General features: G+C 40.9%; 1 protein-coding gene across 6 annotated transcripts in view; it reads right to left on the bottom strand.

The window, feature by feature from the left end:
- Positions 1 to 566: 566 nt before the first annotated feature.
- Positions 567 to 16,232, bottom strand: part of LOC142579554 (uncharacterized) — a 42,208-nt gene continuing 26,542 nt past the window's right edge. For 2 of the 6 annotated variants that reach the window (XM_075689891.1, XM_075689892.1), the window contains 2 exons: positions 12,180 to 12,346; positions 7,833 to 8,146 (listed from right to left, as the gene is read on the bottom strand). In XM_075689891.1, the coding sequence (XP_075546006.1) occupies positions 7,964 to 8,146; positions 12,180 to 12,346 (350 nt within the window). In that variant the 3' untranslated portion in view covers positions 7,833 to 7,963. Of the gene's footprint in view, positions 4,863 to 7,163; positions 8,147 to 12,179; positions 12,347 to 16,232 lie in introns of those variants that run through there. The other 4 variants (XR_012827409.1, XR_012827410.1, XR_012827408.1 and 1 more) reach the window with 3 other exon arrangements.

Below are 16,232 nucleotides of genomic sequence, written 5' to 3'. Positions count from 1 at the left end.
AGTGCCTTGTACTCTGACATGGACAGAGCAGAATTCTTGAGGGATTTTTTAATGTTGCCATTCGAAGGTACCTCATAAATTCAGTTGAAGGGATACTTCAGCCGCCGATAGTGAGTTGTCGATAGTAAGGTAACTGTACTCACTCTGTTCAGAAGAAGGCAGGCCAAGCTGCCATTATTTGTCCTTAGAAACAGTTCTCGTGCCCTGCTTGGAAGAAACTGGGCAAGAGCTTTTGGTACACCGCATTGCATGGCCCCTTGAATGCGCATTGCACAGACAAGAGTGACGACTGGGAAATCAAGCTTCCCGAATTGTTTTCTGATGGACTAGGTACACGGCATGGTGTCAAGGCCAAGATAAGAGTGCCTGAGGCTCGTGCAGGTGAGATTTTTTCAGCGTAGGACAGTACCTCTTGTCCTTTGGCACCTTCAAGATCAGGAAATTCAGACTCCAACGTGAAGGCACTTCGAACCCGGTGCGGATGTTAGAATGGGCAGCACTCCTAGTGCCGGTGCTCATAAAGGATGTGAACATCTGACTAGGTGGTAACTTCAAGCTGACAGTGAACAAGGTGGCAGACATTGAGACATACCTAGTACCATACATGGATGACATTTGGGCAAAATTGGGGGTAGGTGCTCTGTTCTCGAAGCTATACCTTCGAGACACTTATCAACAGGTAGAGCTTGATGATGCATAAAAAAAGCATGCGACAATTAAAACTTCCCAAGGGCTCTTCAAGTACAGTCATCTGTCATTTGGGGTGGTGCCCAGCACTGGCAATTTTCCAGCCCTAATGAAAAACCTGCTGCAAGGTTGTCATTGAGTGGTTGTCTATTTTGACGATATGATAACTGGGCTATGAGATGAAGATTACTGCCACAATTTAGAGAAGGTATTGAACTGACTGAGTGACATAGGTTTGAAGTTTAAAATGAAGAAATGCGTTTTTGGAGCACATAGGGCGGAGTACCTGGGCTATGTCATTGATTAGAGGATTGTGCACTCAGTGCTTGAATGAGTGGAGCAATTCAAGGCCCCGAAGCCACAAATTGTATGTGAGCTACAGAGTTTTCTGGGACTGCTCAATTTCTATAGAACGTTGTTGCCAAGTTTGTTTTCTGTACTACAACTCTTGCACCAGCTATTAAAGAAAGGCACCGTGGCACTGAGGACTACAGAAACAAGCTAGGTTTCAGGAAAGCAAGAGAGTGCTAACTTCTTCAGACATCCTTGTGATATGACCACAGTTTCAGCACTTAGTAGAAATAAGAAAGACAGAAGGATAGAGAGCGACAGCACAGAAAGAACACTGGTCTAGCTGAATGTCTAGTTCTAGTCTATGCCTAGTCGAGGTCTAGTTGAAGTCGATTAGAGACAATATCTTCCTAAGCGAGTTGGGCGCTATAGTAGCTTCGCTGTGATGCATCTCCTTATGGCATAGGAGTAGTTCTGGCACACCGACTTAAATCTCGGGTAGGAAAGCTTGTGTGATTTGCATCAGGACACTTAACGGAAGCTGAGAACTAGAGTCGGTTGGACAAAGAAGCCTTGGCTGTGGTGTTTGGCATAATGAAGTTTCCCCAGTCTGAAATATTCACATATTACAAACCATTTTTGGGTCAGCTTGAACACGAATGCTTAATTATTGCACAAAGCTCACCAAGTGTGTTGTGTTGGGAGTTAATATTTAGCAGGTAAAACTACAGGTTGACTTACTGGCTGGGAGCCAGTTTGGGTAATTCTGACAATCTGAGTATGTGCCTCTCTGGATCACTTCCCTTGGTGAACCAAGAATACAGGAAGCCTTCGTGCTTGAGAATGCTAACCCTGATGTGTTGTCAGCCGGTGTGCTTGAGGCTGCAATGGCCAGAGATTCTGTGCTACATCCCATTATGAGGTGCACTGTTTTCTGGAATCCATCTGCCACCTGGAGCTGAGTGGCACTGTTAAAATGTGAGGGCTTGGAGAAAAAAAACTAATAAAAACAGAATCTTGGGAAAAAGTTTTCCGCTTCTTCTTTCCCAGGCATAAAAAGCAGAAAAAAAGCAAATGGTTCAAATTTACCTAAAAAAATTGAGTTCGTTAATGTAAATTATGTGAATTTTATGTTGGTGTAACTTTGCGAGTACAGACATTCTGGTGAGATATTATTTCATCCAATTTGTGTGAATTATTTGATCATGGTGGTGTGCTGCATCTCCATCATTTGTTGCTACATGCATCATTTATCATGGGACACTAGATCAGACCTTCTATGGTTGAAAAACAACAGGGAGGACAACCCTGATAATGCTCCTATTCACAATGATCCATCCAGAACACCACCATAAACTCCTAAAGAAATCCTCGGGATGTACACGAGAATGTTAGGACATCCTTAGGACGTCCCTGCATGAGTGTCAAAACATACCAATCAAGTTCATTTTTACGGCTTGAGCTCGACCTCAGGACAGCATTCAATATCTTTTTTTTTTTCAGTAGGGAACCTCTGTGAAAGCATCTTGGATTTTTTGCATAGTCTGCCCATGGATGTCTCAGTTGGTATGCGCAACCGAATTTGCTGTTGTGTCAACTTAGTGCTAGAGAGCATGTGAGCCGAAAGATTAGCAATTCTGTACGGCATTCTTGAGTAGCTAGTCTGCATTTGTTTTTCTAGGCTATAAAGCAAGTGCACCATCACAGTATTTCCATCCAAGTTTTCATCTTAGTGGCACAAAAAGCACACCTCTCACCCCTCCTGTATATTTAAAAAATTATTGTGCCAGTAGATGTTCTACGCAAAGGAATGACGTGGCTTGGTTGTATTCTCATTCTAACAAGGAAAGTGCCTACAAAAGGTCCTTGTTTGGCTCGGTGTCCAATATTAATGTAAGCCTTGATGTAGTCATCTTCCCACAGCGGGCCGTCTGACTGCACTACTTGAATTTACACAGTTCTAGAGCAAGACTTCGATGATGTTTTCTACTTCTAAATAAAAAAAAGAATGTTTGTTGCCACACACAATTTTATTAAATAGATTTTATATATTAAGCAGATAATTTTATTTATACAGGTACAAAAAAAGTTTAACTAAGCTTTGTTAGCACAATAATTATATCATGAATGGCAAAAAATGAAAAGGAGACTTGGAAGGAAAAGGCTCAATCGAACAGTAAGTTTTGACTTGTCTAAAGCCAAAATGGACCAAACCTGAGATTAAAAATTTTTTATATGTGAGTGACATGCACAGAAACAGGTTTCGATGAGGAATTTAGCAGAGAAAGTTTGGTATTTATTTCTTGAATTATTTACAAGAACTTTTATCACATAATGAATAAAAACAGTGAAAGAAGACTTTACCCTTGTAAATTGTTTCCCGCAGGTCACTAAAATACTAAATGCACAGCTGTTGTCAAAAGAAGCAGAGTTGCTATGTTATTGATGGCAAGTTAATAAAAAATGTTTTGTTTGTCCCCTGCCGCATTGGTGTCACTCAAAGCATCAGAGACATACATGAACCCCAGTACTGACTCTTCAGAGCTTCACGGCTTTCTAGCATAGAGAGCTCTTCAATGACAATGCATCATTTGTGCTTTTATTGGCTTCACTTCTTTCACCAAAGGTTGTACATAAGATACCTTACAAAACTTTGTACAGCATGACTCAATAAAGGTCCACACGATACCACAATGTCTTTCCATATTCCACTCCCGTAATAGAGAGTAAATGTAAGCATGAAATGGCTACCGGCAAAGCAGATTGGTTGGAGAGGATACTAGCCACAATCTTAAAATAGGTGTAGTACATGTTCTCAATGGCACACCCCACCACAGCACTCCACGCCACACTTTGCACTGGTCCATATGGATGCAATCGTTTCCTGTCACTCGGTCCATATGAACGCAATTGTTTCCTGTCATGTGGTCCATATGGATGCAACTGTTTCCTGTCACAGAAAGTGACAGCAAACAGCCTCGTTACAACCGTTTTTCTTCTTCCAACAGTGCAACACACTCAGCGTTTGTCGCTACTTTTTCTTCTTGTCACGTCGAAGTAGTTGGCTGAAAATGTGCAGCCTTAGGTAGGTGGCCACAGTGCGTGGTGATGGACGGCTGCATAATCCTGTCACTGTCGGCACAGTTGAGCAGTCTTCTGCTCTGGTGTATAACTCACTAAGCGATTGGTTTCAGAAAACGCTTCCTACCTTTTCTTTCATTGTGCTGCATTCCTGCAAGCATTTGTGACAGCAACCTCATTGATATGAAGAATGATGCAGAAGCAAATGCAGCCATGATGTGACACAGGCCTGAGAGCTTACTGAGCCAAAATGAATCTGTTTTGAACTGAACCTCATTGCAAGTCGCGCCTCGGCCAAACAACTACCCATTGTGCGCCGAACGCTGCCGGCTTGGTCACACAGCATGGCTCCATCTTTTAAGACAGCGCCAAACCAGCGCCGCAAAACTCACGGACCGCTGATGCTGAAAAGAGCACAGGCAACTCTGTCTCAGCACCAAAAGATCACAATCAAGAGTGTGGTGCCACGTATCTGCCTTTTTAACGTCTCTATTAGAAATGACAAATTCAACTTCAGCGTAATAAAAGTTACAGCTTGAGTGCTATTGTGAACAAACAGGAAGAAATCGGAAGCAATATATTTTTTTTGTAACTTGTTTGGGCAGTAACTAGCATATACAATGTAATCCTGCACAAGACTGCATTTTCTTAAGTCTTGACTGGTTACCCGGATGATCATGTTTTGTTCTTGCAACGACGCCCGGATGTTCTCGTTTCATTCTCGCTCCGTCCTCATCTTGAGTGCCTGGATAACAGCTCTGGATTTTGGCTCAAGGTCTCTTGAAGGTCGCCAGCAATGGTAGCTAAAAGCATTTCATGCTTAATAAAGCAAAATCACAAGATAGCATGACAATATATCTAAATGGGTTAATGTACCCTCAAGCTGAAGAACAGTGTATTTTAAAGAAGCACCTGCAGTAATGTCACAGAGTTTATTACAGTAATTACTAGAGGAAATGCTGACGTTAGTGCTTATGGGAGCTGCAATGGGGGTGGTTCAGCCAGCATGGGAATTATGGGAAGTACATGGATTTGCCTAAACTTCGTCCTTCTGGCTTCAAACGACTCTGCAACTTTGTAAATTTGTCATTTTCAACAAGGTGCTCCATAATGAATAATTAAACAAACATCATTAAAATTGTCAGATGGCAGGATTCGAACACAGAGCCTCTAGCAGAGAAGCCCGATATTGAAACCATTATGCCACGAACCCATGCATTGATAAGCGACATATAATGCCCTTATGAATTTATTGTGGGCAAGCCTTGAGACGCTTGCCGCGTTTTTGATTTGGCCACCTCGACAAGCTGGACCATTGCAATTAGTAGCGCTTGTGCATGTTTGCAGTGTCTTCTGAACTTTGAAGAGTATAGATCACTTTGAAATTTAGGACAAGGAAGACAGATAAAGTGTAATAATTAAAGCCACAAGAATGTCTGAATCCGCAAGTACGAGGATTAGACAAATCTATGTACTTCCCATCATTTCCATGATGGCTGAACGATTGTGCGCCAGAGTTTCCTCTAGTAATTATTGTATGAAACTCTATGGCGAACGTGATACAGTAAAGAAGTTCACCTTAGCCTTAAAGCAGCGCAGGAAATAGGTGCCTACAAAAAGCCTTTCGAGTTAAAAAAAAAATACAATAGTATCAATAAATATTGGACGGAAGCAATTATATGGGTGATATTCGAAATATAAGTGTGCAACAAGCATTGCAATAAACAAAGTGCCACATGGTATATATGCAGAGAACCACAATTTCAGTCAATGTTTTCATATCAGTCCATCTTTACTAGGTTAAATCCTATGGCATGGTGAAACAGACAAATAAAAAACACACAAATATAGCCAAGCTGAAGCAACAAATGAGTGCTTTTACTGAGAAGTTTTTTAAATCATGAACTGATGTAAACATGAGACAGGATTAGTGGTTTGCTCCTGACTTTCAAATTATTGTGTGCAGCAAAGAAAGGGTGAATGCAGAATAAAGTGCTGCGACAAGACGATTAAATAGGTTCTTCTACTTGCAGCCATACTGCTTAAGTTCTTGACAACATGGAAACACCGTTTGGCTCCAGAAGAACAAGGCACATACATAGTACTAGTTGAACCTCAGTCCATAGGCCTTTCCTATAAATGCTGAGAGAATTAACACTTAAGAAAAGCAGTATGCAGTTAGCTTTTCTGGTGTGTATGTAAACATCTTGAAGGACCTCTCATGAGACCCCATCAGAAATTTTGGCTATACATTGGAACTTGTAAAGTGCCACCAAGAGAGCATCTTATTGCAAAAGTTTTTTGAATTAGTTCATTGTTAATTAAAGCAGATAGGAGGAATTGAATTGTCGTGTTACCATGCTGCCAGGAGGAGAGCTTCACTGCCAACATAAACATCCCCTTTACCTTGACTAGCACCCTGAAGTGACGTTCCTTCCCTGGTTTCTTTGATACCCAAGCAGAGAAATTGCGTCATGTATACATCAGAAACCCCGCCTTTTTTTTTTTTCTCCTCCTTCTTATTCTTCTTCATTTTTCACACCATGACACACTTCCAGTGGTGGTATAGTGCATTCTGCATTAGGTGCTTTACTGAAGTCATATGTCATAATTGGGGATGTTGGGGACAGTGTGTTTTACACAGAGGCATGTGGCCTTCAGTCTCTGGCAAGAAGCGGGGCTCCCTTGAGAGGAAAGGTGCATGGGTTCTCCTATAAATCTTTAGCTGTTTTAACGCCGTGGAATGATTCCATATTTTGTTGACATAATTTTCATAGCACAACCTATGCACCTTGCTTTGTCTGTTGGTAATGCCCAGACCCGGTGAGGGGCAGTTTAACTCACAAGAATGTTCATTTAGGCAGCAGTATATTTGGAGAGTACCAACAAGTCCCAATGAGTAAGCTAACATTCAGAATTTGCTACGACTATGTTACTGCGCACACAAGTGTTTTGAAGGCATTGATGTTGGATGCTCACTTCAAGCTTTCTTGTGCCTTCACATGAAGGTATGCCACATGAATGTGGTTAGTGTGATGTATAGCAATGTTGCTACAACAAATGTCTTTGTAACTTGTTAGGTTATGCTGAAACATCCTGCGAAGTAACTTGGCTGTTCAACATATAAGACAACATATAAGAATGCATAGCAACACATAAGGAATATGGCACTAGAATGCTATAATGCGCAGATATATAATTTCATAATTCAGGCTCAACACTCTAAAGACAGTTGCACTCTTCGGGGTGTATATCTGCCACACAACAACAATCGTCATCTGTCTTGCTTGCGTTTCCTTTCTTGAAAACACTATGCTTGCTACTTTCCTGTCAAGAATGCTCTGTCATACTGATAATGCGCATGTCGTTCGTGACTTGGAAGTACCGGGCTCACAGCCTTAAAGAAAGGAAATGTGGGTAACACAAATGACGATTATTGTTATGTGGCACATATACACCCCAAAGGGTGTAACTGTTTTTAGAATGTAGCTAATGTGCTCTGCACACCTACAAGGCTGGTGGCCTACTCACTGATGTTATCGTGGTGTGTTTTCATTTGTTCAAGTCAAAGGCAGAAAGAACTTGAAACCATCGGTGAAGCGCTATGGTCGCTTGCCCGTGTGAGTGCGCAAGTGCCTCTTGAGCGCACTGCTATTCACAAAAGTCTTAGAGCATGAAGGACACTGATATGGCCGCTTGCCTGAGTGGACGTACAAATGAGTCTTGAGGGTGAACTTTGCGGCAAAGGTCTCCCCGCATACAGGGCATTTAAATGGACGCTCGCCTGTGTGGATGCGCAGGTGGTCATTGAGGGTGTCTTTTCGCGAGAAGCTCCGAAGGCATGAAGGGCAGTGATATGGCCTCTCGCCTGTATGGGTGCGTAGGTGTGTCTTCAGAGTGGCATTCAGTGTGAAGCTCTGAGGGCACAAATGGCATTGAAAGGGACGCTCCCCTGTATGGACCCTGATGTGTGCTTGCAGATGGAAGAGCCTTCCAGTTTCATAGTCACAGAAGTTACAACGGTGGAGGCGTGACTGCTGAGACTTCTCATCCTTGACAGTTGTTGGAGAGATAGAAAGCCTTGATCCTGCACAAACAAAACAAAACTGCGTTTACGGAGTACCACAATCAGAGAACAAAGATGTTTGTGCTAATGATGAGTCTTTTGTTCATTCAATAAGCCTTGCGGGTGATCTCAGAAATGATCAAACATAGCACAGCTGGACCACACAGTTTCATATATTTACTAGAGGAAACTGTGGCGCTAGTGTTTATGGGAGATTCAAGCAGGCCAGTTCAGCCAGCATGGAAATGATGGGTAGTACATGGATTTGCCTAAACTTTGTCCTTCTGGCTTTAAATGGCTTCAAGACTGCAAAGTGATAATTTTTAAGAAAGTACTGCATTATAAATAATTAAATAAATGTTGTTAAAGTTATCCAACAGCAGGATTCGAGCTCAGGACCTCTGGCAAAGAAGCCAGATATTGAAACCATTATGCCAAGGATGCATGGACAAGTGGAACCACTGTACTTAGTAGCGATTATGCGTGCTTGCAGAGTCTTATTACGTCCTGCACTAAAAAAAAAGTATATATTTCTCTGAAATTTAGTTCAACTTACACTCAGATAAAGCATAATAAACGAAGTCACAAGAACGGCTGAAGCCCCAAGCACAAATATCAGACTAATTCATGTACAACCCATCATTCCCATGGTGACTGAACCATCGCACCAGAGTTTGTTGTAGTAAATGTAAGAAAGTCAAGGGCTGGTAAACCTTTCTGATTTGCTCAAAAGTTATATGTTTTGAGAAGTGTGACCCTACTTTTGCACAAAAAAAGCAGTATAGGCAGCAGTATAGTATTGTAAAATTTATTAAAAGCAGAGGATGTGGAGTGTAGCACTTGCGTGTGCATCCACCTCAGCCAAATAAAATGGCGATGTTTTCATGATACCCAAGACAATAATCACATAAAAACAATTCACAAGCTACAAAGCTTCAAAAAATTTTTTTGCTGTCAGCAATTTAGGATATTTTCTGTCTAAATGTCAAACTTGGTGCACCGAAATTTGTACACTAGCTTGGTACATGTTACACATTGTGACCATGTCGACATTCTTACCGAGTTTTGTGCCCTTCACAACAGCCTATGCACCAGTAACAACAGCAATAATGTGAAGGTGCCATGATCAATATAGTAGAAGTGTAGAGCATGTACTGTTCCCAGTGGAATGCAAAAATAAGCACTCTCCTGAACAAGCATAACCTCTTCAATCGCACAGTTATTCACAATGCAGTCTTACAAACGTAAGGTAACTCCTTTTTCCACTGACCACACAAAAGCAAGTCCCCGTTTTTTTAAACAAGACTCTCCACTTGAGGTGGCAAGAAGCATGTTTGTGCCTTGAATGGAGACCAAGTGCCCTCGATCGAGCCCACACTGTTATTGCAATTATTTTCTGGTTTTATGCTGATAATTTGTTATCTGAGCTATTTAATATACATAGCAATCAGAGAAATAAAGCTTCTGTGCACAACATATGTGCCTAAGACATAACGCCTAGAATACACCACCGTGCTCAATGATCAGTATGTCTGCATGGTGTGGCTACATGCTACTTCAGCATTTCCTCCTGTTTATTTACATCACTTCAGCTGTTTTAATGTGTCATTGTTTGTTCCACTAAGCACGAAAGACATCAATTAACTTAACAAGTACTTAGATCAATAATAAACACTGAAAAATAAGGCGATGCACACTTTACAAAAAGATAAACCAGGTAGGTCATTCTGTAATGCAAGATCTGGCTTAACTCAGATCAAGCAATGCACTCTATCAATGCACTCCATGGTCATGTCCGGAGTGGAGAATAGAACAAACAACATGCCATGCCATTGTATGCCATTGATCTTACCACAGAAAAGAATAAAACACGACAAGCATTGCACAGCATAAAAAAATTGTGAGCGGTATCAGTCTAATATTCCGTGCAATATATAGATGGGCTGCCGAGATTGTAGTGCCGTTCACGTGTTTAGTTTACCCAAACAGGTGCATTATTGCACAGTATAAACATAGTAAACAAGGAACAGCTTAATGTTGGAATTATTGAACATAGAAACACATGCCCTGAAGTGATCTTAGTGTTGAGGAACTCTGCTATCAGAGACTGGCACAAATGCGATTCTGGAAGAATCGTTCTGACAGATAGAAAACAGGAATAGCACAAACTCTAGCCACTAGCACAATAATGGCATTGTGTACACTATATATATATCATATCATGGCTCAGTCAAAATATGACCTACCCGAAACAAATATAATTCGAGAATAACTACACCACACCAGTGGCTGCAGGGCTGCTGGTACTGTAGTTGAACCAATGGAGAAGCGCAATGAGAACATCAATCATAATAGTCTGCTCAAAATTTTAATTGCTTATGAATATCTCATTACAGATGCATTCAATGCCAATTATGAAACAGCTTTGAAGTGCTATCGCTCAACTTTTCTTGGAGCATCCAGCACAATAATATGTTAGCGATACCAAAAGAAAATTGCTACTAGTGCAAGCATTAAAATGGCAAGAAATAGTGTACATTCACTAAACAACACTTTATTTAGCACTGTGAAACAGTGCTAACTGAATTATTATTCAAAGTTAAGTACACAATTCTTGCAAAGGAACCCCTATGTGCCAGGAGACAAAAACGTTCAAATAAAAATTTATTATTAGGAGTTTGGTCATGTTAGAGGTAGGTATTTACTGCACAGAAGGAGAGCTCATAGTCAGACTGTATCAGGCCGTCCTCTAAAAAACAATTAGAATAGTTATCTTAAAGGAGCAGCCGCACATCAATAAGGTAGTACACAGGAAATAAAAGAGAACATTACCATAAGAAAATACAGAATTGATAACAAAGAATAACAAGGCTTTAGCATATCTCATGGTAGCAAGGCAAATCATAGCATAACAGAAAAATTGTATGGATACAAAAAAAAAAAAGTTTATTCGCATAGTTAAAGAGCACTCATTAAAAGAAAAGAAAATGGATACAATAAACCTTTTCGTTAGTCTGCTCATAAAAAGTGCATTTTTAGTTATCTTTTAAATTGGTCTAAGGATCTTGCACTTTTCATAATGAGTGGTAGTGTGTTTGATATGGGTATGGAAGTGAATTGTACAGTCTGTTTACCAGGGTTAGTGTGGACTCTTGGTAAAAGAAAATTGCTATTTAACATGAATCTGGTGGTACTATAAATCACCAAGTTAGATGGCGAAAATGTTATCGGTAGTAGCTCATTATTCACAAATCTGCAGAACAATATACCTAAGTTGTATTCAGCGAGTCCAGAAAGGGTAAGGATGTTATCCTCGTCTAGTAGGGATTTGACATTAGTGAAGCATGAACTGCAAGTAATAATCCTTAAGGCTTGGAACTGAACTACCTGGAGAGATGCAATGTCAGTGTTATAGGTGTTTCATTACTTATTATACCATAAGTAATATGGGAGCGAACAAAATAGTGGTAAAGTGAGTGTAACGGTGGCTCGTGTAAAGTAAGGGCATGTTTTAATTAAGGTGTATATACCACAAGCTGCTTTATTTTTTACGTGGGCAATACGATTCTGATATTTCCAATTACAGTCAAGTACAATGCCAAGGAAAGATGAATACGAACTTAGAGGAAGATGGTGGGGACAAAAATGATAGGTGGAATAGATGCTAAGTTTCGCTGATGTGAAGAGAATACAACTTTAGTCTTGGTGACATCAATATACAACATGTTGGCATTACACTGCATTAGTACATTTTCTAAATCAGCACTTAGTTCATTAACGAGAGATGAGATGCTTTTATGAAAGGTAAATATAGTAGGATCATCAGCGTACAGAATGAATTTTGTGGAAGTAAGACAGTCAGGTAAACCAAAAACGAGAGATGCCCTGAGATGCAGCCTTGAGGCACTCCAATGTTAGCAGTTTTCTGTTGACAGTAAAAATTATAAACAGAAACAACTTGAACTCTTAAATATATGTAGCTTTTTAGTAGCAAAAGGCCGGACCACAAATACCAAATACCAAATAGGATATTATCATTTATGCTATCAAATACCTGTGTTAGACCAATAAAAGCTGAGCCCGTAAGAAATCCTTTGTCAATTAATTTTTTTATTTGGTCAGTAAGTCTTCGTCCTGCAGTGGACATAAAACAGACTGCTGCTGATGATGATGAAGATGGATCAAGGCCAGCTCTGTGGAATATCCGTGATGAAAACCAAACTGGAATGAAGAGAGGATAACAAATTTAGAAAGGTACTCTGTTAGCCATATTTCAATTAGTTTCTCAACAATTTTCACAAAGACCTGTAGAATGCATATAGATTGGTAGTCATGTAATAATGAGCTGTCACCTTTTTTTAGAACTGGGATGACTTTTCTATACCTAAATTCATATTTAATTAAAAATTAATTAATTAATCTAATGTTATCAGGGTGGACTTAATCAATTTCAGCACTCGTCACCTTTAAGCTATACATAATATTAAATATTTCTTCCAGCATTGTCGGAAATAGGAAGAATGAATGGGGCAGACAGTTCATCTTAATAATCTGTGTAGGAGAAGGCAAATCGTTACGAAAGAAAGAAAAAGCTACTGAAAGCCTCAGCTATATCAGGAGCAGAATTGTACTCAACTCTATCATTTAAAATTCTGGACACCCGGTCTTGTCATGTGATCCTGTTTAAAAGAAGTTGACAATCTCCCATTTTTTTTAGTGTTATTACCGGCCTTTAAAGTTCCTTGCTTGAAATACAATTGTTTAGCTCAACTTAGCTGACAGTTCAGAGTATTACAGAAGCTTTTATATCGGGCATGTAACTTCATGTTAAACATCTGCTTTTTAGTTCTCCTATTGTCACATAGTAATGATGGTGAAGAAAACAGTTGCAAAACTGTGAATGATGAAAGTGATTTTTCGTTGTGCGAACCTGTGCCCACAAAAGCAAGTTACACTCGAAGCACAACGATAGTAGCGAATACAGTTGGCGATCATCGAAATCTGATCAACGGGTCAGGTGCGTTGGCTTCTATACATCACTTGTGGAAGGTTCTAGTGTAATCGTGCCCTCGTTGTTTCCAGAAACTATTACATAAGTCGTGCCGCGCACACAATCAGACAGTACAAGGTTCGGCGAGGACACACACAATAGATAGAATGAATGATAACATTCACGTAAGTTCTAAATCATGCAGGTGCGTATTGCACTGAGTGATAATGTTTAACATTTGTTAGCCAGTGGACAGCTGTCACAGGAGAAAGATAAAAAAGCACACGTGTCACTATATAACTTATCCCGTTTTCCCAATGTTACCAACTACTGCGAGGTCCATGGATTGCAAGAGAATGCCACAGTTTGTTTACATTTCTTTTTGGAGGAACTTTCGTAAGTATGAAATGATTAGTGTAAAAAAATTGGCAGTGGCTTAGCACGGCTATGCCAGGATATACGTAGCGAAAGCTAAGACATAGCATGGTTAGCCTTGGTTAATCTTGATTGCAAGCCCACGTTAGTCTGGTTGTCTAGCTGTGTTGTGGCGTTTAGCCAGTCATTCGGCGCGCTGTTCATCTGTTTCCTGGGCAATTTGTTTCCTTTTCATCTCGTTCCGATGTCGATTCCAGACCTCCTCCTGCTTATCACAACTGTCGCCGTCTATACTGCTGCCTCAACTGTGGTTGCGGCGCAGGAGAGCTCTCCTTTTCAATCCTCCGACATGTTGTCAGGCATGCGACCCAGTTGGTGAAGCGAGCGGAGGCGAGCGCAACGACAAGGAACGCGGTGTGACATCATACCAAACGGCAGCGGTGGAAAGGCGCAGCACCGCTCAGCGGCGGAACACCTGTGGCTCGGCGCTACTAGTGGAGCATGCGCAGTAGTGACTAGGGTGCGAGAGAGAAAGAAATATCTGCGGCGAGGCGCGCATTGTGACGTTATGTGCCTCCTGGGAGCACTGCCACGACGAAATCGCAAGTTCGCAGCCAGTAAATCTTTCGCTTTAAAATGCCTTGCATGGTATTGGATCTTGCCGTTGAGTGCGGGAGTTGGCCGACATTGAGGAGGATTTTCAGCTGAAACTGGAGGTTTATTTACATTATTTACAGTAAGAACACAAAGAAATTAACAGTAATAAAGTCATTGATGGCCAGCAGCAAATTGGACACTGCGGCCCATGGCAAGAAGCACGAAAGAAATTGAATGAATGAAGGCATGCTTTTCTGCTCCCTGTCTCTTGCTTTTAACCCGTTCGGTGTCTTGGGGTCACATCTTTTTCGGCCAATCGTCGAGCCCGCTCAGGTGTCGTCATTTTCCTCCAATGGTAGGCGACCGTGCAAGTGCCGTCACATTCGGCCAATGGTGTCGCTCCAAGGGCTCCACTGTTTGAGGGATGACTTGCCACTGGTATTGCCTCCTGATCTGCAACTGCCGTCACAATCGGCAGATGGTGTGGCTCCGAGGGCTTCACGGTGACTTACAGCCCGCATTGCCTTGGTGTTGCATCCCCGTCTGAAAGCACTCAGCTGGAGGAGACGGGTTGTTTTCGAACGAGCTTTCAGAGCTGCAAAGCAGCTTTGCTCGGGACCAGGATCAACTACCTGGAACCGTGCCAGGCTCCCATTGCACTTTCGGGAAGAGTCAAGCAGTGGGACAATAGCTCCACATGCGGCGCATAAGGTGGGGGTCGCCCACTTGTCTGGACATGCGGAGCCTTGGGTGGGGGTCGCCAACTTGTCTGACAGGTCCGGGAACATGTTAGACGCACTACTGCACACCTTAATTGGGTGCGACGGCGACTCGATGTGGTCTGGTGAACTCGAGTGATGCCAGGAAAAGGGTCCGTATCTAACAATGACTAGGTCCGCCTACAGATTATAACATCCTCCTCCTCTTCAGAAAAAAATGTGGAAATGGCTTTTTGTGAATTGTTTAGTGATTTAATTTCAGACAAGTCTGTATTATCAACAGCAGTTATGAAGCCATTGTTGTCCAGAACATAGTATGTAAAGGTGGGCAAGGTCTTAATAGAATGTGCAAGAGAAGGAGATAATGATCACTGATGTCAGCTAGTGTTTCTAACTTCCTAACTTGCTTTGTTCACCAGAGGCAAAAAGGAAGTTAGAAAAAGCATGATCAATTAGTGTACTTGTGCCATTAGAGACTTAGCGTGTGAGAAAGTCAATTAAGCAATCATATCTGTAGGAATAAAATAAATTAGTATAGTTAATACAGATGAATGATGTTTATGTTAATTGCAGTGAAATTAATGTTTATATCATCCACTATAAACCTTTTTATTTTTTAGTGATGCAGTATGTAAAATATGATCAGGAATAGTACAGAATTTATTGACTGAGAATGAAGGAGAATAATAAATGTAGCCAAATATGAAATTCCTGTCCCCTTGAGGAAGGAACCTCTTATTGAATTCAAACTGAACAGATCTGCAATTAGTAATGATTAAGCATAGGTAATGTCTTCTTCGATAAGCAAGATTAGAAGAAACATATATGGCTGCATAAGCACGACTGTTGGTTAATCTATTGCAGTATTCTGATTTAAAGTTAGAGAAGGAATACAAATTATTTTTGTTATACGTTAGTCAAGTTTCAGTTATAGCAAAACAAACTAGTTAGCCATGTGAGGAAATGATCAATTTCATTGAAGTGTTTATGATCGCTCCTCACACTGAAATGAATAATGGAACTTAATTTGCTTAAGAACGAATTCACTTGATTGGGTTTCAGTAGAGAAGCCATGATTCATAAGTGGTGACACAAAACGGTTTAGTCTACTCTGATTAGGTCAGATTTGTTTCAAATGTGCAAAATTTTGCTGTTATGATTCTTCCTAGCTTTAATTTGGTAGTTGTCAGTACAAGGAACATTCAGTTTTTTTTTTTCTTTCCTCAACATAAGTCCTTTGGAAAAATGAGCCTTGCTACATGGAGACTGATGCTCAGCAACAACAACTAGAGCACTGGAACAGCCAGAGAATCCAATGTCACTAAAACGGAGTATGACTTTATGTGCTTTGCTAACAAAGTCAGCTTTGTTAGCTCTAGAACAGAACCGGGCAATGATGTTTTTCTTGTCATTCGATCTGGTGAGT

Source organism: Dermacentor variabilis, chromosome 4, assembly GCF_050947875.1.
Source record: "Dermacentor variabilis isolate Ectoservices chromosome 4, ASM5094787v1, whole genome shotgun sequence".
Taxonomy (NCBI): domain Eukaryota; kingdom Metazoa; phylum Arthropoda; class Arachnida; order Ixodida; family Ixodidae; genus Dermacentor; species Dermacentor variabilis.
This window is presented reverse-complemented; position numbering and strand designations above follow the sequence as displayed.